The sequence below is a fragment of the Dendrobates tinctorius genome, unplaced genomic scaffold (genome assembly GCF_039654945.1).
Source record: "Dendrobates tinctorius isolate UK_male_01 unplaced genomic scaffold, ASM3965494v1 ptg000208l, whole genome shotgun sequence".
Taxonomy (NCBI): Eukaryota; Metazoa; Chordata; class Amphibia; order Anura; family Dendrobatidae; genus Dendrobates; species Dendrobates tinctorius.
The window spans coordinates 7512265-7534589 of record NW_027361875.1 but is presented as its reverse complement, the minus strand read 5'-3'; the positions used below and the strand labels follow the sequence as shown (position 1 = coordinate 7534589).

The window sequence follows — 22325 nt, the reverse complement described above, 5'->3', positions numbered from 1 at the left end:
AGTGGGTCTATAAAACTGATTTAAATATTTCCCATTTATTTTCTGTGCTCCTATTTTTGAGGACATTGTCCCAATCAATTCGGCGAAGGTCCTCTCTAAGCTGATCAAACTTTGCTTTCCTGAAATTCAGCGTTTTTGTAACCCCCTTCCAGGGCACCTTACTGAAGGACAAGTGGAATTTTATTATATTGTGGTCTCTGTTCCCTAGGTGCCCATCGACTCGTACTTCTGTTATTCTATCTGGCCTGTTGCTTAAAATTAAGTCCAGAAGGGCTGTCCCTCTAGTTGGGCCCTGCACAAGTTGTGACAGATAATTATCCTTGGTCACTGACAGAAATTGGTTTCCTTTCTGAGATAAGCAGGTGTCAGTTTCCCAGTCTATGTCAGGGTAGTTGAAGTCCCCCATAATATTCACCTCATTGTGATTTGCTGCTTTGTCTATATGTTTCAATAATACATTCTCAGTGGTTTCTGTTATATTTGGTGGCTTATAACAAACCTCTATGAGGATTTTATTACTTTTTCCTCCTTGTATCTCCAACCATAGAGACTCCACCTCTTCATTTCCCTCTTGTATATCTTCTCTTAGTGTGGGCTTTAAAGTGGACTTTATATATAGACAGACTCCACCCCCTTTCCTTTTTTTACGATCCCTCCTAAACAAATCATATCTTTGCAAGTTAGCCGCCCAGTCATATCTGTCGTCTAACCATGTCTCAGTTATTCCTAATATGTCGTATTTTTCCTCATACATTACCAACTCCAGATCTTCAATCTTATTGGTCAGGCTTCTTGCGTTGGTCAGCATGCAGGAAAGAAGTTTTGCTTCATTTTTCTTAGCTTCCTTCTGAGTACCCTGTCTTGGGTCCTCTTTGCCACATCTAGTATCCTTGATTAGTTTGTCCTTCTGCTGCATGTTCTTGTCTGCTGTTTTTCTTCCCATCCCCTCTTCCTCTAGTTTAAAGCCCTCCTGATGAGTGTGGCAAGCCTTCTGGCGAATGTGTGTTTCCCAGGTTTTGTGAGGTGTATCCCATCTCTTGCGAGAAGTCCATCGTAGAGGTAATTCACGCCATCGTCCAAGACTCCAAATCCTTGCTGCCTGCACCACCGTTGTAGCCAGTTGTTCACCTCTAGTATCCATTCCATCTTCTGATGCCATGACCATCGACTGGGAGGATTGATGAGAAAGCAACCTGTATGTTCCGTTCCTTTATTTTCTTCCCCAGAATTTCAAAGTCTTCGCAGATAGTTGGTAGGTCATTTCTTGCCATGTCGTTTGTGCCTACATGTATCAGTGGGAAAGAGTAGTCGTCCTTGGATTTGAGGATAGTTGGTATCCTGTTGGCCACATCCTTGATTTTTGCTCCTGGGACGCAGCATACTTCTCGTGTGGTTATGTCTGGCCTGCAGATAGTTGCCTCCGTGCCTCTTAGTAGTGAGTCGCCCATAACTACCACTCTTCTTTTCTTTCTGGACGCTGTTATGAATGGGTCACCGAGGAGGAACAACAAAAAGCAAAGTCTCAGAAAACCAGAGAGGTTGGTCACTATGCAGATTGCAGATCCCTGATCTTAACCACACAACTAACAGTAGCAGTGGAGCGTTCCTACGTTGTTCCTAGACGCCTCGTCACCGCCGGAGGACTACATAAACCTAAAGCAAGAAAAGGGAAAACTAACTGCCCCAGAGCAGACCCCAAAGGAAAAGACAGCCCCCACACATGTATTGACGGTGAAGCAAGATGAAAACACACACAGGCAGGAAAATTGGCTGAGCAAACGATGGGGCCCGACTAACTAGAAAGGAAAGGAAAGGAAAGCCACTGTCTGCAATCTGCCAAAAACCCCTACTAGAAAAATAATGTCCAACACGTCTGATAGCAAAATTAACCCTGAAGTCACTAGACTTCTCCCACTATATCAGCACTCTGAAATATTCTGAAACAGACCAAAAAGAGGCAAATCTAATAAGGGACAAAAAGGCAAATTGGCAAATACAGATAAATAGTAGTGGAAGTTCAGCATAGCCCCAGCAGGGGCAAGCTGACCACACAAGAAACTGAATTGCCCAACAAGCGCAAGTGTGAACATTAGCAAAAAACAAACTTACCTTAAGAAGACTGGAAGAGAGCTGAAGTCCAAGACCTGAGAAGCAGACTGAATCACCAGCAGCAGGATAGGGCGTCGGCTGTCTTATATCCAGTCTGATACTCAAGAGATCCTATCGTTATCCTTCTCATCAGGTGGCAGATCACTACCACTTAAACCAACCTCACTACCTTCTGTCACCACCAGAGGGAGAACGGAAGGAGAACTCTCAACTGGAGGAGCAGAAAATGAGCTCATAACAGGACGCACTGCTTGTTGCTCGTGAGTGTTTTTGAGTGTCATTTGTTCCGCTTTTGTTGACAGAGTAACTTCTTTTGTTGATAGTGTGTCTTCTCTTGTAGATATGGTATCATCCTGAGCTGTGCCATTTTCGTTCTCCAGCATGAGGGCTTCATATTGGTTGCTAAGCTGTGTGGGTGGTGATGACCACTTGATCCGTTTGCTTCTTTTCGTCACATGGCTCCACTTTTCAGCCTCTGTATGTGCTCTGAAGCTTTTCTCCCTTTCTGTATCCTAAATGGTTGCTTCTGCTTCATCCAAGAAGTCCTCATGTTCTTTAATTACCTTCAATGTTGCTTTTCTTTCTTCCAGTCCCTGCACCTTTTCGTCTAAGAGGGCAACAAGTTTGCAATTCTGACAGGTAAAGTTGAGTTTTTGGGCCGGAAGATCCGTAAACATGTAGCATGTGTTGCAGGTGACCATGTGGATTTTCTTCTCTTCCATATTTCTATTGCTGATGCACTCTATGATGAGTGGTTTTGCGATGTCCTCAAACAGCGAGACTCGGCAAGTCCCAGCGATCGATCAGCTTAAGACGACTCGTCTCCTTTTCCCAGAATGCATCGGAAATATGCAGATGAGCTTCCTGCTTCTCCAATCCCAGTCTGGAGAGAGAGCAGCCGGCTGAACGATCAGATGAAGAATCTTTCAGCTGACATACTTGGGACCCCTTAGGATAATTAAGTACTGGTAACTGGTTTGATAGGACTCATATTCAGCGATCAGTAGTTTTAAGGAACTGCTTTGTAGGCAGGGATGCCAAGAGATAAACCCCTATATAGCTTGTGTTATGGGTGGCTTTAGACTGGATGAGGCTTGTGTACTTAGTTTGAAAAACTCATATTGCTGATTGCTAAATAGATATCTTAGACCTAATAAGGATGCTGTATGTACTGAGACTCCATTGCTGTTTAATCATTTTTGAAAGTTTATACTCAATATCCGCCCTCCTAGCCTGATTGCCAGCTCCTTAGTGTCTCTCCTTCCTGCTGTTGCTGAAATCTCACACTCCTCAGTACAAGCTGCAGCAGTCAGCTCATCAGCTCTCCCACTCTTTAGCTGAACATTAAATGCTCATTTTAATATCCAGCTTACACAGTCATTCTGACATGGATTTAAGTAAATACATCAGCCTCATCAGGTCTGAGAGATCCATTTACGAACGCATGCAGTTTATAATGTGAAAGCTGGTGACAATACTAGTATATCTGCCGCAGCCTTCAGGCAGCTTGCTGACGTTACTGTCTCCTTCTTATCTGCAGGCTCCGGTGACTTTTCTTCAACATAATCGGGACAGATTGATTGAGGACTATAAAAAGCTGGAAGAAGAGATCCAGACCCTACACATATATTACAGGTATGGATATAGCGGACTCCATTCACTTATATGTAATGTATAGTGGATAGCCGGGGCCAAGATGATTCTGACGTAAACCCGATGGCAGATGTCAGGAGAACATAACAAATTTTTGTTAAAGCTAAGCCACTGCCAGAGGAGTCAGGTATAGGTTTATTCCCCTCTCCCCATTGAGTCTGGAGGAATCGATGCCTTTCAGATGAATGCTATGTGATGTTTATGGGCTGCTTACCGTAGTCAGAGATATTGACATTTTCTGGGTTATAAATGATGGTGATAGATCGGTAAGGACTCACACAGACAGAAGAGGGTCCCTGTGCAAGAACAATATAGAGGTCCTTTGCAGTCAATAGCTCATATGTATGCACAATTGCACCTTCTTCGAGTTATTAGTGGGCGCCTTACCTCTTGGGCCTCTGTCCGGCTGCCCAGGTTGCACCTTGATATATCTGCCCTTTGTGTTAGGTGTACTTGGGATGTCTCCAGGTTCTTCAGCACCAGATGAATGTAATGTTCCTGTCTTCCTCACATATCCGTCATGTGTCATATAGCAAACAAAGGGCAGTCATAATAAACTGTCCACCCACCATGTCCCGATCATTGCACTCTCACATTTGCTTGCTCTTAGAAGAAGACTAGGTCATTGCATTCTTGGCATTTTTGTTTGCTTGTTCAGATCTGGAGCTGTCATACTTTTACTAATTGTACAGAATGGTTACAGTTTTTTAGGATTTGCATTATTCAGTGACAGACGGTTTGGGATGTTCTGAACAAGAACTTAAAGGAGGTTTACAATTTCATCATTTCACATTATTATTATTAATATTTTTTATATAGCGCCATTGATTCCATGGTGCTGTACATGAGAAGGGGTTACATGCAAATTACAGATATCACTTACAGTAAACAAACTAACAATCACAGACTGATATAGAGGGGAGAGAGGACCCTGCCCTTTCGGGCTTACATGCTACAGGATGGTGGCGAAGGAGACAGTAGGTTGGGGGGTTGCAGCAGCTCCAGTGGTGGTGAGGCGGTGGCTCCAGTAGTGGTGAGGGGGCAGCGGTGATCATTGCAGGCTGTAGGCTTTCCTGAAGAGATTGGTTTTCAGGTTCCGTCTGAAAGATCCGAGTGTGGTTGATAGCCGGATGTGTTGGGGCAGGGAATTCCAGATGATGGGGGCTATTCGGGAGAAGTCTTGGAGGTGGTTGGGTGAGGAGCGAATAAGTGTGGAGGAGAGAAGGAGGTCTTGGGAGCATCGAAGATTATGTGAGGGAAGATATCGGGAGATTAATTCAGAAATATATGGAGGAGACAGGTTATAGATGGCCTTGTAGGTCAGTATTAGTAATTTGAATTGGATACGCTGAGGGAGTGGGAGCCAGTGAAGAGATTTGCAGAGGGGAGAAGCGGAGGAGTAGCAAGGAGAGAGATGAATTGGTCGGGCAGCAAAGTTAAGGATGGACTGGAGAGGTGCAAGGGTGTTAGCAGGGAGGCCACAGAAAAGGATGTTGCAGTAGTCGAGACGGGAGATGATGAGGGCATGCACAAGCATTTTAGTAGAGTGAGGGTTGATGAATGGACGGATTCTGGAAATATGTGACAAGCACATCACAAGCACATCAGATGATTACCTATGGTGGGTGTCATAGCCTTGTTAAAAAAAGAAAAGGAATATCCATATCGGTTTTGGTAAAATGGTAGAATTCATACAGCTTGGAAGCACTAAATTCTGTATTTTGGGATGATGTGAAAATATATTGGGGGTCAATATTTTATTTTGTGTGTAGGTGTGTAGGGATTAAAGAAATTGTCCCATTTCTAAAGAAAAAAAAAAAAAAAAACCCAGAAAAAACAGCAAATGTAAGAAGCCCTGGCCTTTTCTCAGTCTGTGACTGCTGCAGTCAGTCAATGGCCGCTGTGGTCACCTTGAACACTACGGGCTTCATAGTTACCGGGATTAAAAAATAAAAAAAAGGAACCAAAAATTGATAAAATAGTGGAATCCCAATAGAATGTGGCTGTAAGAAACTTCCAAATCATTGCATTTTTATTTTCTTTATATTTGACACAGCTGTGTAACTTTTTAGGGGAGTTGGGTTTGTATGTTTCAGTGATCATTTGGAGAAGGTGGGGGGCAAGTGGCTACTGATGTGCTGCCTGTGATGTCTAGTCAGGCCTTAATGTAAACTAAAAGAATAATGTTAAAAACACTGAGGACGGGCATTCATCCAAAATTGGAAGCCACTGCATGTGGCAGACGGGTCGTTGAGAGTTCAGCTAGCTGCACCTATGTGAAGAATCGGGCAGGGACTTCTCAATAGTCTTTTTTTTATTACTCATAACACTGTGAATGAGTATATTTCTCATTTTCTATAGAACTCTAACCTGACATTCTGGTTTATCCTGTTGGTGAATTTAGATCTATCACCAGGTGCAGTTCCACTTCCTCTACATAGTTAGTCTTTCTTTAGTGTTTAATAGTATATTGTAATTATTTGATACAATTGTTTTTGTGTAATGGGACAGCAGCTTTTATGTATCCATACAAAAAGCAAAGTTAGAGAAAAGAAAAATCCAGAGCCTGCAGCTACCATATGGGACAGGAGGAAAGTAATCCAGCTCAACCTTATCGGATGCCCTTGTAGATGTCCTCATCCTAATCAGATGTCCTTGTAGATGTCCTCACCCTCATCAGATGTCCTCACCCTCATCAGATGTCCTCATCCTCATCAGATGTCCATTTTCTGCATTGATCTCCCATATGGGACAGTGACCAGGGTGCATCCAGCCCATGTATTGTCCCCCATCTACTTTCCCCATCAGTGGTGTGAACAGTCAATATCTGCAAGAACTCAAAGGGGTAAACTTACTTAAGGGCCTTACTGTCCATCTTTTGTAGGAGAGCAAAACAAACTTGCATATGGGCCCACTAGTCCAGATTGAGAGATGAGGCTCAAAGGATTAATTTGAAGCCAATAGAGGCAATTCATAAAACTGCTCCCACCATAGGTCAGTTATAGTTCAGGTGTCAGACTATGTGGCCTCATCCGATACTACCTCTCCACCTTTTGTACCTATGCCTCCACACAATAAGTTAGACGTTAGGCTTTTGACTTCCATGTCCAGCCTGGATTCAATCTTTCCAATTTGGTGATGGAATAAAGTGATCAATTTTTGGACTTTGTACAAGAACTTAGGGGCCAATTAATCAAACCGTTTTTGCCAAAATTTTGGAGTACTTGTTCAACTTTTGGTGTTTTTTTGTGCCAGTCTTGGCCAGCTCCACCAACTTTTTGAAAAGTTGGCAAGACTTATCTTGTTCAACCATGCCTCCTTTCAGCTATCAAAATTTACATCACAAAAGTGGCATAATCTATGACCGTACAATACAAAATAAAATTGTGGTACCGTGTTAGCCAGAAAAATAGATGTAAATACTTATGTCCCCCCAGAAAATTGAGAAAAGTATTGAAGGTGTGATACCTTTATTTTAGCCAATAAAGGTATCACACCTTGAATACTTTTCTCAATTTTTTTGTGGGACATAAGTATTTACATCTATAATCTATGACCAAAATTTACACCTGTCCTTGCGATGGTGCATGGCAGATGAAAGATGTGCCAAGTTCATTAAGAGACACACCTTTCCCCGCTGTGCTCTCTATCAAGACTGCCCTGCAAAACCCCAGCCTTGATGAATTGGGGCCTAAAAGTCTCTTTTCTTTGTGTATCATGTTCCTGAGTATGTACACCAGATCAGTATTTTTAATGAGCGCCCTCAGATGTTATAATGAAGAATGTTTTACGTCATATTTTGATATAATATTGTTCAATGAAGATTACCTTATATACTTGTGTATAAGCCGAGTTTTTCAGCCCCTTTTTTTGGCTGAAAAAGACCTTCTCGGCTTATACACGAGTCATACACCTGAAAGCCAGCGAGGGAGGGGGAGCAGGAGACATGATACTCACCCTCCTGGATTCTGCATATCCGGCTCTGCTACAACTCAGTCCCGGCGTCTGTATATCCCTTCCTGTCTTCTTCCTGTGCGGTCACATGGTACCGCTCATCAAAGTCATGAATATGGATGTGTCTCCACTCTCATAGGGGTGGAGCTGCATATTAATGACTTTAATGAGCGGAACCATGTGACCGCACAGGAAGAAGACAGGAAGGGAGATACAGACGCTGGTACTGAGATGTAGCAGAGCCGGATATGCAGACGCGAGGAGGGTGAGTAGCACTGGGGGGAGGGTGAGTCAGCCATGCCATAAGGAGAGGTGAGTATGTCATTTTTTTTTTTTAAATCGCAGCAGCAATATTATATGGGGCATATATGGAGCATGTTATGGTGCAGCATTATGTGGGGCATATATTAGTATGAAGCATGTTGCATTTCCCACCCTCAGCTTATACTCGAGTCAATAAGTTTTCCCATTTTTTGTGGCAAAATTAGGGGGGTTGGCTTATACTCGGGTCGGCTTATGCACAAGTATATACAGTCCTTTTTTTTTTCCTCCCAGATATACCGTGTGGGTTTTTTCTTGTCCGGTCTTTACACCGCCTTACTTTGTAAGTGCATCTCTTCCAGTAAAATTACATTCTTTGGATTGTGCAATTTGCACAGGCGAAAAGTAAAGAGTTAATTCGCTCACTTCCAGGCATAGAGATAAGAGAAGGCTTGTAATCAGTTGGTAAGAGCGGGTTTCAGCCAGAATGTCACTACGTCGAGAAAGCGTCACAGTTCCACCTGCTACCTGCTATAACATAACCGGAACACAATGAAATGAACAGTTTTGTAGCAGGCACAGCCCCGTGGAGCTTCCAGAGAGACATGAAGCATATTATCTCCTTGTTTTTAATGGTGGTTGGTTTACAGCTGCTAACCTGAAAGCCACTGTGTAACATCTAAACCTTGAAGTCTATCATGAATGTTCCAGATTTCATTGGTTCATTACATTATCCATTTCCTAAGGACAAATGTAGCTGCACCACTGTCCCTGGCAGTTGGTGGTAAACTCTGATATCTTCTACCTGCCAATCAGTGAAGTATTTGGTCTTAAGTTCCTAGAGGCACGATCTATGTGGTCAATATTTAGTGGTCGAATGTCAGGAGACCAGTAGTCATTGTCCCGGTAATAACAATAAACTCAAAATTCATGTACTTGTTGACCTGGTTCCCCCTCCAATAAAAGAAAAAAACTGGTCAAGTGTTCATTTATTATTTAAAGGGAGTATTTATTTATTTTAAAGGATCACATGTTGATGTCCAACTACTCAGTTCTCCTCCAATATTGTTAAGCTGTCAATTTGGAGGAAAGTTAGGAGACCGTCATACAAATTAGATTAGCATAAACTCCCTCTAAATTGGCGAATTCAGCTGATATGGATATCCATACACATTAGACAGTTGTTGGCTAAATGCTGTTTTCTAGACCAGCCTCCCCAAAATATGATGGGAAGAGGAGAGTGAAGCACTGGCAGACACCTAGTAGCTTATCTCTCCTGAAAACAAATGGATTGCATCTTGAAACCCAACTGCCCAATTCTTCTCTCCCATCCACCCCAATTTCTGAAGTTACTGGAGAGTCACAGGAGTTGCAGTAGCCGTTTATACACATTAGAAGATCAGCCAGTCAAGCCGAAATCGACATGTCCAACCAACACTTATTTGACATGTACGGTCAACTTAGTTGGCTTGAAACTTGAAAAGACCCACAGTTATCAATGGTCTTGGAATAACACATTATTAAATAATTAAATAATTACAGATAATTAAATAGGTTAATTATGACCATGCGATCTAGTGTAATGGAAGAAAATCCCTGTTGATTACAGTGTTCTCTCCATGTCATATGAAAGGATAAAAAACAAGACACGATCTCTGTGTAACACAGTGGGCAATAGGTGAGGGTGACCTGGATGGTTTGTCGTTCACCTAATAAGGTAACTAAATAAAGAGTGATGTATGACCCAATTGTGGCTGCTGCTCTGACGACTGTACTCACACCAAAGGGAGAGAGGACATAACTAAAGGATAGAGGAGTGCGGTGGACCCCAGGCACTGTCCTGGCAAAGGATAATCCAGGTGAAATGTATAAAAAATATCCAATTTATTGCAACCCGTTTCAAAGTAGAACCAAAAGTAGGTTCTACTCCAAAAAGTGTTAAAATAAATTGGATGTTTTTTATACTTACCGCTGGATTATCCTTTGTCAGGGCAGTACCTGGGATCCACTGCACTCCTCTCTTTTACTTATGTCCTCACTCCATTTGGTGTGAGTACCAATCAACTGCCGCCACAACCAACTTTTAATTTTTTCTTCTTATTTGTTGCTTTGCGTTGTATTTTTGATTTTTTAGTATTTCTGAATTGGAGTTTGCTTTACATGTTCCTCCCTGTGTAGAAGATACATATGGATTGATTGAGGCTCGACGTACATACCCTACCATGTCATATGTCCCCAACTAGATATGGAAACCAAAGGGGAAAAGCTTCGACGGTTGGGTTTGCAGTTGGGATTTTTTAGTAGGAGAGATAAAGCTGCTTTAAAAAAAAAAAGTTCTCTGGCATATCTGTGTGATAACAGGTAAAACACCTTTACTGCCATTAAATATTTACCAAGACTTGGCTGTAGGGCGGGTGCTGCGGCTCTGAGTGTGGAGCCATTGATAAGCTATCAGAGAGGGGCTGAGTTAATGAGTAACCACCTAGGGCGCACATTCCTTTTAAGTCTTTCCTCTCCCCTGAAAATGACCTGAAATAAGTCTGCCGGGAACACATATCTCTTCTTATTTCACAAGAGTGGCTAGAGACGAGTGCTAGTTGCAAAGGGGGCCATAATCGCTGAGAGTGACCTAGAGAATTCAATGAGTGACTTGAAAGATAAATTTCAATGAGGGTGGAAGAAAAATGTCTAAAAGTTCATCTGGATGAAAAATATATGGCATAAAAATGTCATTATGTTTGACGTATGTGCCATATGCCAGACATTTCCTTAGAGCCCCATTGACTTGATGTATTCCGAAAGAGCATTTGTGAAGATATAGTGTGGCGTAGCAGACTAGTCTGTATAAGAGTCATCATGACAGAAACCTCATAGACAGCAGTTACATATTTACCTTTATTTATTGCTGGTGAACACTTGTAATTTATAAGGGATGCAAATTTGCTCTTTTCCAGAAGGAAGAAGAGATTACTACATCAGTAGCTCTTCTCTCCTTGTCATTATTTGACCCTTTGACAAGCGTTGTCACGTGAGTAAAGCCCCTCATACTCATTCATTTGCAGCCAGCCATCTCTCCCATACAATGTCGTAACTAGAGTCCAATGCGCCTGGTGCAAAATTTGGACCTGCCCTCCCCCCATCCGGGGGGGGGTCAGATTTTTGGGCCCTTATAGCAAGAGAAATTGACTTGCTGCAGTATTGAAAGACACGCCACATGTCAGTGTCCGCTGGTGATCCGCAAGAGCAGATGCATGCATAGTGGACATGAGATTTCTAGAAATTCCATCCACTATATTGTTACATCTGGCTGCTGCAGGTTTGACGCTGCATAAATACGTAGCGTCAAACCTGCAGCAATTCCTGATCGTAGGCTATACCCTTAGGGTTCTGGCCTAGTACACTAACGTGGCGAGAAGCTCAAAAAAGCTGTCTGTAAATGGACGTCTTACCTTTTGGAAAATACTCTTTATTGGTTAAATATCCTGTTTCAAGTCTCATTAAGGAGTTGACCATTGACTTATATGATAGTCACCTCCAATGGGTGTCACTAGAGAGCCAGCTTTTCTCCTCTTTAAAGAGACAAAATTTTAATACCTTTTCCAAGGGAGCATTGTCTGACTTTATGCTTCCCTATATCAATTTGTCTGTCTCCATAAGGAGAAACAGTACCCCACAGACTTACTCATAAGGCAGAACGTAGCTGTATCACTCTGGTTAGTATGTGAGCCACATGTAATTTGGGGGCCAAAATGACTTGATGTTTTTAAGGCTAGGCTTACATTTGTGGTTGAGTCCGCAGTATATCATCCGCATCCCCAAATGCATGCAAAAACACATGCAAACGCATGTTTACGCAGCGTTTTTATATGCATCTTCTTACTTGCACCTTACGAAGACTGGAAAACATGTATTTGGAAGTCGCCTTGCTACACTTGTAAGGAGAGCTTTAAACTAGAACAACATGGGAAGGGAAGAAAAAGACCAGAAAAAGCCATACACCTGACAAATGCTATTGAGAACTCTGCTATTAGAAGTGGAAAGGAAGAACAAAGACAAAAGAATCTAATTAATAAAAATATTGGAGAAAGAGAAACCAATCACAAACTAAAATGTTTCTATACTAATGCACAAAGCATGGGCAACAAACAAGGAGAACTGGAATTACTAACACAGGAAAAGAAATATGATGTCATTGGAATCACTGAAACTTGGTGGGACAATACACATGATTGGAATACAAGACTAGAAGGATACAACTTATTTGCAAGAAACAGACTTGATAAACGAGGAGGAGGTGTCGCATTGTATGTTAGAAACGCGTATATCTGCACAGAGATTGAAGCTTCAGAGACTGGGAGTTCTGTGGAAACTGTTTGGGTAAGAATACAAGGACAGAACAATGGAAAGGACACCATTGTAGGCATTTACTACTGGCCGCCTGTGCAAGCTGAAGATATGGATGAACTCCTTATGCATCAAATGGCCAAGTTCTCCAAAAAATATGACATAGTTGTCATGGGAGATTTCAACTATCCAGACATTTGTTGGGAATCTCTCTCAGGCAAAACTAACAGGTCAAGGAAATTCTTATCCTCTCTTGCTGACAACTTTATCTTCCAAAAGGTAGGGGAGAAAACAAGGGGAACTGCTATCTTGGATCTAATCCTTATAAACAGGGAGGAAATGGTTGAGGAGGTAAAAGTGGCTGGGACCCTAGGAGGTAGCGACCATGCTATTTTAGAATTTTGGATAACTAGAGGAGGAAGACCTGTGAAGACTCAGACGTCAAGGTTAGATTTCAGAAAGGCAGATTTTACGAGATTCAGAAAGAGAATTGGAGGGATCCAATGGCTGGATATCCTTAAAGACAAAAATGTCCAGGAAGGATGGGAAATCTTGAAAAATGAAATTCTCAAAACACAATTGTTAACAATTCCGAAAAGAGGGAAGAATAGGAAGCATTTAAGGAAACCAGGATGGATGAACACAGAACTTAAGCACATGCTAAAAAGGAAGAAAAAATGTTTATAAAATGGAAAGAGGGAGGCATATCTAAAGAAGAATATAATGCTGTCTGCAGAACCTGCAGGGCACAAATCAGATTATCTAAAGCTGAAAATGAATTGAGGCTTGCAAGAGATGTCAAAAGCAATAATAAAGGATTTTGGGGATATGTCAAAAGTAAAAGAAAAGTCAAAGATGATATAGGATTTTTACAGGATGAAAATGATGAAATGGTAAGACAATATGTTGAGAAGGCCGAACTTTTAAATTCCTATTTTGCATCTGTTTTCTCTCAGAAAGGAAATGTAACATCAACTGTTCTTCACTGTCCTATTAAGGGAATAGAAGAATCCAGGATATCTATAAACAGAAAGATAGTGAGGAAACACTTAGCGAACCTAAATGAATTCAAGTCTCCAGGTCCAGATGAATTACACCCCAGAGTACTGAAGGAGATAGCAGAAGACATTTTTGAACCCCATCTCCATAATCTTTGAAAATTCTTGGAGAACAGGAGAAGTCCCAGAAGACTGGAGAAGAGCAAATGTTGTTCCTATCTTCAAAAAGGGGAAGAAGGTGGACCCAGGCAACTATAGGCCGGTGAGTCTGACTTCTATACCAGGAAAGATCTTTGAACAAATTATTAAACAACATGTATGTAAGTACCTGGATAAGTATGAAGTGATTAAACAGAGTCAGCATGGGTTTGTAACTAATATGTCATGTCAGACTAACTTAATTTCCTTCTATGACGGAATCATTGATTGGGTGGATCAAGGAAATGCTGTAGATATAGTATATCTTGACTTCAGCAAAGCATTTGACAAAGTATCTCATACAATCCTTACTGAAAAAATGACTAAGTATGGAATGGACAAGGCAACTGTTAGGTGGATTCATAACTGGCTTAGTGATCGGACCCAAAGAGTGGTAGTAAATGGCTGCACATCCAGTTGGAAGAATTTCTCAAGTGGGGTACCACAGGGCTCTGTCCTGGGCCCTGTATTGTTCAACATCTTTATCAATGATTTAGATGAAGGAATTAAGGGTAAACTGATTAAATTTGCTGATGACACAAAGCTAGGAGGGATAGCTAATACTAGAGAAGAGAGAGGATTCAAAAAGATATAATTAAACTGGAGAAGTGGGCAGCAACTAACAGAATGGTTTTTAACAGGGAAAAATGCAAAGTACTACATCTGGGCAATAAAAATTAAAAAAAGCATATACAGAATGGGAGGAATAGGGCTAAGCAACAGCACATGCGAAAAAGACTTGGGTATACTAATAGATCACAGACTGAATATGAGTCAACAGTGTGATGCAGCAGCAAAAAAGTCAAAGGCAAATGCAATTCTAGGATGTATTAACAGAAGCATACAGTCTAGATCACGTGAAGTCATTATTTCCCTCTACTCCTCTTTGGTCAGACCTCATCTGGAATATTGTGTCCAGTTTTGGGCACCACATTTTTAAAAAGACATCAACAAACTGGAGCAAGTTCAGAAAAGAGCGACCAGAATGGTGACCGGTCTGCAAACCCTGTCTTATGAGGAAAGGTTGCAGGATTTGGGAATGTTTAGTTTGCAAAAGAGAAGACTGAGAGGAGACTTAATAGCTGTCTACAAATATCTAAAGGGCTGTCACATTGTAGAAGGATCAACTTTATTCTCATTTGCACAAGGAAAGACTAGAAGCAATGGAATGAAACTGAATGGGAGGAGACACAGATTAGATATTAGAAAAAACTTTTTGACAGTTAGAGTGATCAATGAGTGGAACAAGCTGCCACGAGAAGTGGTGAGTTCTCCTTCAATGGAAGTCTTCAAACAGAGGCTGGACAGACATCTGACTGGGATGATTTAGCGAATCCTGCTTTGAGCAGGGGGTTGGACCAGATGGCCCAGGAGGTCCCTTCCAACTCTACGATTCTATGATTCATGACGTAAAAAAAAGCAGCGTTTACATGCATGTATGCATTTTTTATGCGCATGCGTTAGAAATTTCCAATTTTTTCCAGTAGCTTCTCCTTGACATCCGACACCCAGTAGGCATGTCTCATGGGATTTATATATATATATATATATATATATATAAACACACTGTACTGAGGAAATCCTCGTCTTTGGCTAGTTTCAGACTAGCGTTCGGAGGCGCAGTGCAGGGCCGGCACTAAGCTCCGCCCCCAGCCACGCCGCCTCCAGGCAGCTCCTCCTATGATCGCATGACACTGCATGCGATCAGCGTACCCTATAGTTAGCGTTAGGTACGCTAGCCATGCGCTTGGCTGATTTTGCCGGCGCTTGCGCCCTTTTGGAGCTGCGCCGAGCGCACAAAACTGCAACACAGTGCGTTATTGTGCGCTCGGCGCAGCACCAAAATGGCGCAAGCGCCGGCAAATTCAGCCCAGCGCACGGCCAGCGTACCCAACGCTAACTATAGGGTACACTGATTGCATGCAGTGTCATGCGATCAGAGGAGCTGACCGGAGGAGGCACGGCCGGGGGCGGAGCTTCGTGGCGGCCCTGCGCTGCGTCTCCGAACGCAAATCTGAAAGTAACCTTTGGCTGCTGTATCTACCTGCAAGATGGATCTTGACCTGGACAGCTTCATAGAAGATCTGGATTTACAATTGAAGTTGGCTTCTGCCTTTGCTTTTGCTTGTTAAGAACACAGAAGAAGAGAGAGACTGAGAAGACGTCATCGTCGCTATTGGCAACACCCCATCCTTGAATTCCAAGAGAGCTGTGGAGCCTACCTCTCCTTGTACACCGAGCTGCAGCAAAACCCGGAGAAGTTTTTTGATTACACGAGGATGTTGCAACAGAGTTTCTGTGAGTTGCTGTCCAAGGATCCATCACCAGGCAGGACACACTGCTCCGGCGAGCAGTTCCTGCTGAGGAACGTCTCTTGGTCACCCTGAGGTACGTAGTGTTGAACTATAACCCTACTGTCAGGAACACCGCACTGCACTTGCTCACTGAGCCAGTGCGCGTGTCCTGAGTAAAGCGAACTGTACTCAAAGATACCTGTGGAACGGGCAGCAGCCGAGTAGGTGCGTACTTCAGCAGGACCTGAAGCATGTGACTGCTGGGGGCGTGGCCTAAACTCCAGAGAGCTAGGAGCTGCAAGAGAACTCCTAGCAGGGTAACTGCGAGACAAAGTTACCAAGGGGCATAGACAGCGAGGATAGTCAGGACGTAGCCAATGAGTCATACACAGAGATAGCTGCAAGGTACAAGAGGAGCGATCAGATCACAGGCAATGAGTCATACACGGGGAGGGTAGCGAAGTACAGAATCAACAGGCAACTCACAACAGGGTACAGAACCGGGTCAGAACCATATAAACAAGCTATAACAACAAACAGGCACACAGAGGTCACCATACTCGGCCAAAGGCAAAAGTATAACTGACAGGGATTTGAGCTTCCCAGGGGTTTAAGAAGCTCTCCCAGAACCAAAAAGAGGCCACAATCATTAACCCCAGGTGTGCAGGTCAAAATCTGCACTGAGCTCCAGACATTAACCCCTGACGTGCAGCTCAAAAACCTGCACTGGGATCATGACACCTACCCTATCCCTAACCCTAAGCAGTGTACTGATTTTTGTTTTTCATTTTATTTTCCACAGATTCCTGGCTACTGGATAGACATTGTCCTCCTTACATTTCCAATTCCGGATTGGGGTATCCACCCTTTCTGGGATTATTGTAGACACTTGTTGTGCTTTAGTTGGCATTCTGCGGCAAGAATTCCTCCCCCAACCCACAAGTGAACTCTTTGTTCAAAATTCTTCCAAATTCCAGGAAATTTGCAATTTTCCTAATTGTGTGGGGGCTGTGGACGGCAAACACATTAGGATTATGAAACCAGCTGGAAGTGGAACAGAGTACTTCAATTATAAAAAATATTTTTCCATAGTTTTAATGGCTGTTGCGGATGCCGATTGTAAATTCGTTGCAGAGGACATTGGCTCTTTCGGACGAGGCAATGACTCGCAGACATTCAAAAACTCAGACATGAGCCAACGTCTGTATGGGAATGATTTTAATTTTCCACCGCCACGACCTCTGCCCAACACTGACGGACCGCCAATGCCTTTTGTTGTTGTTGGTGATGAGGCCTTCCTAATGTGTGCCAACCTCATTAAACCATATTGTAGTACAAACTTAAATCACACCAAAAAAATTTTCAACTACAGACTGACAAGGGCACGAAGAACCTTGGAGTGTGCATTTGGATTGCTGGTATCGAAATGGCGCATTTTGTGCACATCCATTTACCTAAAAATGGACATTATTGATGATGTTGTGAAAGCATGTGTTCTTCTGCAAAACTACATAACGGTAAAAGAGCGACCAAGCCTACAACTTGAGGAGCCTGTTACATTGCATGATTACCAATTTCACGCTCTGAGAACCACTGTTGAAGTTGCCCATATGAGGGATAAGTTTGCCGCTTTGTTTCAGATAATGGACGTGTGGCCTCGCAAGACGAAATGATTTAAGCCGCTAAATTAAATGTACCTGTTATGTTTTGTAGCTGTTATGTACCTGTAAGGTCAAATATTACATACCTTTTATGTTTAAATGTACCTGTGATGTTAACATGTACATGTAATAATTTACCCCTATTGTTTCCTGATTTAAATATAAACTACCTTCCCTCCCAAAAAAAAGTGTGTTTGTGTTGTACTTTACCTCAAAAAACAAGTGTGTTTGTGTCGGCGGCGGCACAGAAAGATAAAAAAAAACAAAACAAGGTATAGTGGTAACAAAATACAACTTTTATTTTCAAGACTTTTACAACTTTTATTTTCAACATTTTTAATAAAAAAAAGGGTTAAGGTTGGGGTGATTTGTTTTTTTGTTCAGGGTTTATGTGAGGGTTAAATGGGTAGGACCTTGGGGTTGTAAAGCTGTAAGGATTGGGTGGTAGTTGATGATGGGGCTACAGGGGAAGGGGCAACCAATTGAGGGATTGGATCAGAGATAGCAGTGGAGACATTGGGAATAGATGACAAAGTGGAATCTTGGGAATCGGATGGAGCAGACAGAGACACAAGGAAAGGTAGTGACAAATTGGTAGGTGGAGGTGGGTGGGTTCAAGGTTGGAAGATTTTTTTGGCTCCTGGTTTTGGTCCTGATGCCAAGATTTTTTTTTTTAGACCTTGCTTTTCTTGGCAGAGTGGGGAGTGCTAGGCTCTGTAGCAGTCATCAGCCATGGTGCTGGACTAGGCCATATTAGGGGTGCTGTAGTGGGCAGGGGTGCTGTAGTGGGCAGGGGTGGTGGACTGGGCAGCATCGTAGATTCTGATGGCTGCAGGGATGCTGTACTCTGGAGCATGGTGGATGGTGCCGGCTGCAGGGTTGAAGGACTTGGCAGTGTGGTCGCTCTGTGAACTGGAGGCGATGGTGGTGGCGGATAGTTCGGTGCTGTGGGAGCTGGATAGTACATTTGCTGCTGGTAATATCCTCCGGCCTGTTGATTGTAGGATTGTGAATGCTGCTGGGACTGCTGCTGCTGTAATACGTGGCTGTAAGCAACTTGGCAGGCCTGCATGATGGACAACTTGGGTTGAGGCGTAAGGTTGTCCGACATGCTCCGCTCAATTGCAGAAAAAAAATGTTGCGCCGGTCTATGAAGGTCGGCTTCCAGGCGGTCTAGGCGATTGTTGACTTCCTTGAACCCACTCTTCACTCTGTCAGCAATCAACCTAACCCCATCCTGGAAGACCGAGCTTAATTGAAGAAACTCGGGCATGCCTAACTTCTCCCAGGCCCTCTGCCCCTGCTGAGAAGACCCATCAAAAGCAGAGGCAGAGGGCTGTGAGAGGGGAAAACCTGATGAAGCCTGCAAGGTTGCTACATCGCTATTGGATGACTGAGACTGCGTCTGTTCACTGGCTGGTAGATGAGGGGCCGCTTCAACCGAGGAGGCTCCGGGTTGTGTGGTGCTGCACCAGGTTCTGTGAAAAAAAGAGAAAAACATTAGTGAAAAAATAAAGTTTGTGTTGTGCTGCTTCAGGTTGTGTGTGGGGGAAAAAATTAAACATTAGTCAAAAGAAAAAAAAAATTCTATACTTACGTTCGTTGAGCAAACGCAGGCCTCAGAAAGGCAAGGTCCCGGTGGTACTTGTATTTTCTGAACCTTGCAGCAGAACCACTTCGAACCTGAAGCTCCTCTCTCATGTCCTTGTTGAAGCAGTCCTTCATCAAGCGCCAACGGATTTTGATTCGCTTCACTGTGAAGGGGGGAAAAAAAATAATTAGAAAACAATGCACATCCATTCACAGGTTCACTGCTGTTTAAGACCACATTGCAATATTTACCAAAATCTGTTCTGGCATGCGGCATGGCACGGTCCCAACCAGGCAGCAGTGATGTTGCCACTTGTTCCCAAAGCTGTCGAATCACCACATTGTCGGAGTGCTGATGGTCACGGGTGTCCCACAACGGTACTCGCTTTTGCACTAGGTTGATGAGTTGTTCGTTGTCTATATCCAGCGTGGCTTCTTCCCATTGTGAAAACTATAGATAAAATAGAAGAAAAGAATTTTAAGTAAAACTGAAAAAATTGTATTGCAACTCTGAGGAAACAAATACTTACACCCCGTTTTTCCTCCTGAGACACATGATCCCGACGACCGTGGGAAGATTCCTCTCCACTGGACTGGTCTGCTCTTCATCACTGCCAGGTACCTGTAAAGAAACTAAATGATTTAACACATGTGGAGTATTGCCAGTCAATACATACCAATCAGTAAAGCGAATGTGAGTACATAATCTTTGTCTGGTCCACCCTGGGAAGAAGTGTGTTCTTCAGTTGAGGACATGGTTGAAGAGCAGGCAGCAGCCAAGTGAAACTACAGAAAAAAAAATTAAACTTGTAAAGATCAAAAAACAATGTAGACCAAAAACAAAAAAGTGCAACAATACTTACATTACAGGCAGTAGTCCAACACCACAGCAGTCAGCACAGGCCAGGGATAGACGGCAGCAACAGGAGCCAACCACAGCACCAGGAGACGACCACAGGAAAACCGCTGCACAGCAGACACCCACTGCACCAGAGAGAATCGGCCAGTCTACAAGGAACAGAAAAAGCATTCAGAGAGACAGACATTTCCAAAGCTTCTATACTTACATAGACAGTGTTGTCCTCACCACAACAGAAAGCAGCACCAGGAGATGAAATGGAGAAAATCGCTGCACCAGGAGACACCAGCCCACTGTGCCACAGAGAATCGGCCAGTCTACAAGGAACAGAAAAAGCATTCAGAGAGACAGACATTTCCAAAGCTTCTATTCTTACATAGACAGTCTTGTCCTCACCACGACAGAAAGCAGCACCAGGAGACAAACTGGAGAAACCCGCTGCACCAGGAGCCAACAACTGTACCAGGCCAAGCGACACATCTAAAATTAAACAAAAAAAAATTAGTATAAAGTAATAAAAAGCACTGAGACAGACATTTTCTAAGGTTGTATACTTACATAGCCAGTGTTGTGGTATCATCCAGAGTCCAGAGACTTATGGCCTTGCTGTGTCCATACTTCCTTTTATAGAGCTCTCAATTATCAGGTAGATGAATCACTTCCTGGACCAACTCATTAAAGAAACCCATGAGTATAGAACACATGTGCATACGCATGTCCTTGCGTACACCTGCGTTTCCATAGACAGGAATGCGTTTATTTGACGCACTCATCAGCATGCGCATGAATGCGCATATTTGCCAGATTTTTGCCGCTTTCAAAAATCCAACATGATGCATTCGCCAGACCCCGCCTACAGCGAAAAACAACGCATGCATACGCTGACGCATGCGAACTGATGCAAACGCATGCACCAACGCACACCATGTTAAAGATAGGGAAACATGACGCATGCTGATTGCTGCGGATGAATCGCTGTGCAAACACACACTAATGTGAAACCTGCCTAAAGGCCCTTATACATTTAGCGATGCACTAGTGATCCCGACAACGATACGACCTGGTCAGGATCGCTGGTGCATCGCTAAGTGGTTGCTAGTGAGCTGCCACACAGGCAGATCTCACAGCGATATAGCGACACAGCTGCGGTCGTTACTTACCTTTCAGACGCGGTGATCCTGATGTCCTCCACCAGCGTCCACGCGTCGCTCGTCGGCGCCAGCAGGAAGCGCCCGACAAGAAATGGAGCTGCGCGATCAGCGACAGACAGTGGGGGAGCCGGTCGGAGGTAAGAATCACACATAGTGATATCGCTAGCGATATCACTGCTGCGTCACAAAATCGGTGACGCTTTAGCGATATCGCTAGCTATATCGCTATGTGTAAAGGCCCCTTAAGAGTGTTTGAAATGTTACCTTTTCTTACTACACTGCTCAAAATATTAAGAGGAAAACTTAAACAACACAATGTTAATCCAAGTCAAGCACACGTCTGTGAAATTAACAAACAGAAGTTGCTCAGGTAGTGCAGCTTATCCAAGATGGCACATCAATGCGAGCTGTGCCAAGAAGGATAGCTGTGTCTGTTGCACAGTATCCAGAGCGTGGAGCTTATACCACGAAACAATCCAGTAGACAAGGAGACAGAGGGGCCCTAGGAACTCAGCAAACCAGCAGCAGGACTGCTACCTCCTCCTTTTTGCAAGGAGGAACAGTGCTAGAGTCCTGCAAAATGACCTCCATGAGGCCACTAACATCCATGTGTCGCTCAAACTGGCAGAAACAGACTTCATGAGGATGGTATGGGGGCCCGATGTCCAGAAGTGGGTGTTGTGATTACATCCCAACACCATGCAGGGCAATTGGCATTTGCCAGAGAAAACCAAGATTGGCGGATTCAACATTGGTGCCCTGCGCTCTTAACAGATGAGAGCAGGTTCATACAGAGCACGTGACAGTCTGGAGACGCTGTGGAGAATGTCCTGCCAACTGCAACATCCTTCGGCATGACTGGTTTAGCAGTGGGTCAGTAATGATGTGAGAAGGCATTTCTTTGGAGGGCGACACAGCCCTCCAAGTGCTAGCCAGAGGTAACCCGACTGCCATTACGTACCAGGATGAGATCCTCAGACCCATTGTGAGACCTTATGCAAGTGCAGTGTGCCCTGGGTTCCTTCTGATGCATGATAATGCTAGACCTCATATGGCTGAAGTATGTCGTCAGTTCCTGCATTATGAAGGCATTGATGCTATGAACTGGCTTTCCCGTTCCTCCGATCAAGCACATCTGGAACATCATGTCTTCCATCCACCAACGCCACGTTGCACCACAGATTATCCAGGAGTTGACTGGTGCTGTCATCCAGGTTGGGTGGAGATCTTTCAGGAGAACATCCGCAGCCTCA

At 43.5% G+C, this 22325-nt stretch overlaps 1 protein-coding gene across 14 annotated transcripts in view; it reads left to right on the top strand.

Annotated features, from left to right (window-relative positions):
* Positions 1 to 22325, top strand: part of MIPOL1 (mirror-image polydactyly 1) — a 606483-nt gene that overhangs the window by 513735 nt on the left and 70423 nt on the right. For all 14 annotated transcript variants that reach the window (XM_073554200.1, XM_073554193.1, XM_073554192.1 and 11 more), the window contains one exon: positions 3650 to 3744. In XM_073554200.1, coding sequence (XP_073410301.1) covers positions 3650 to 3744 — 95 coding nt within the window. The remainder of the gene's footprint in view (positions 1 to 3649; positions 3745 to 22325) is intronic.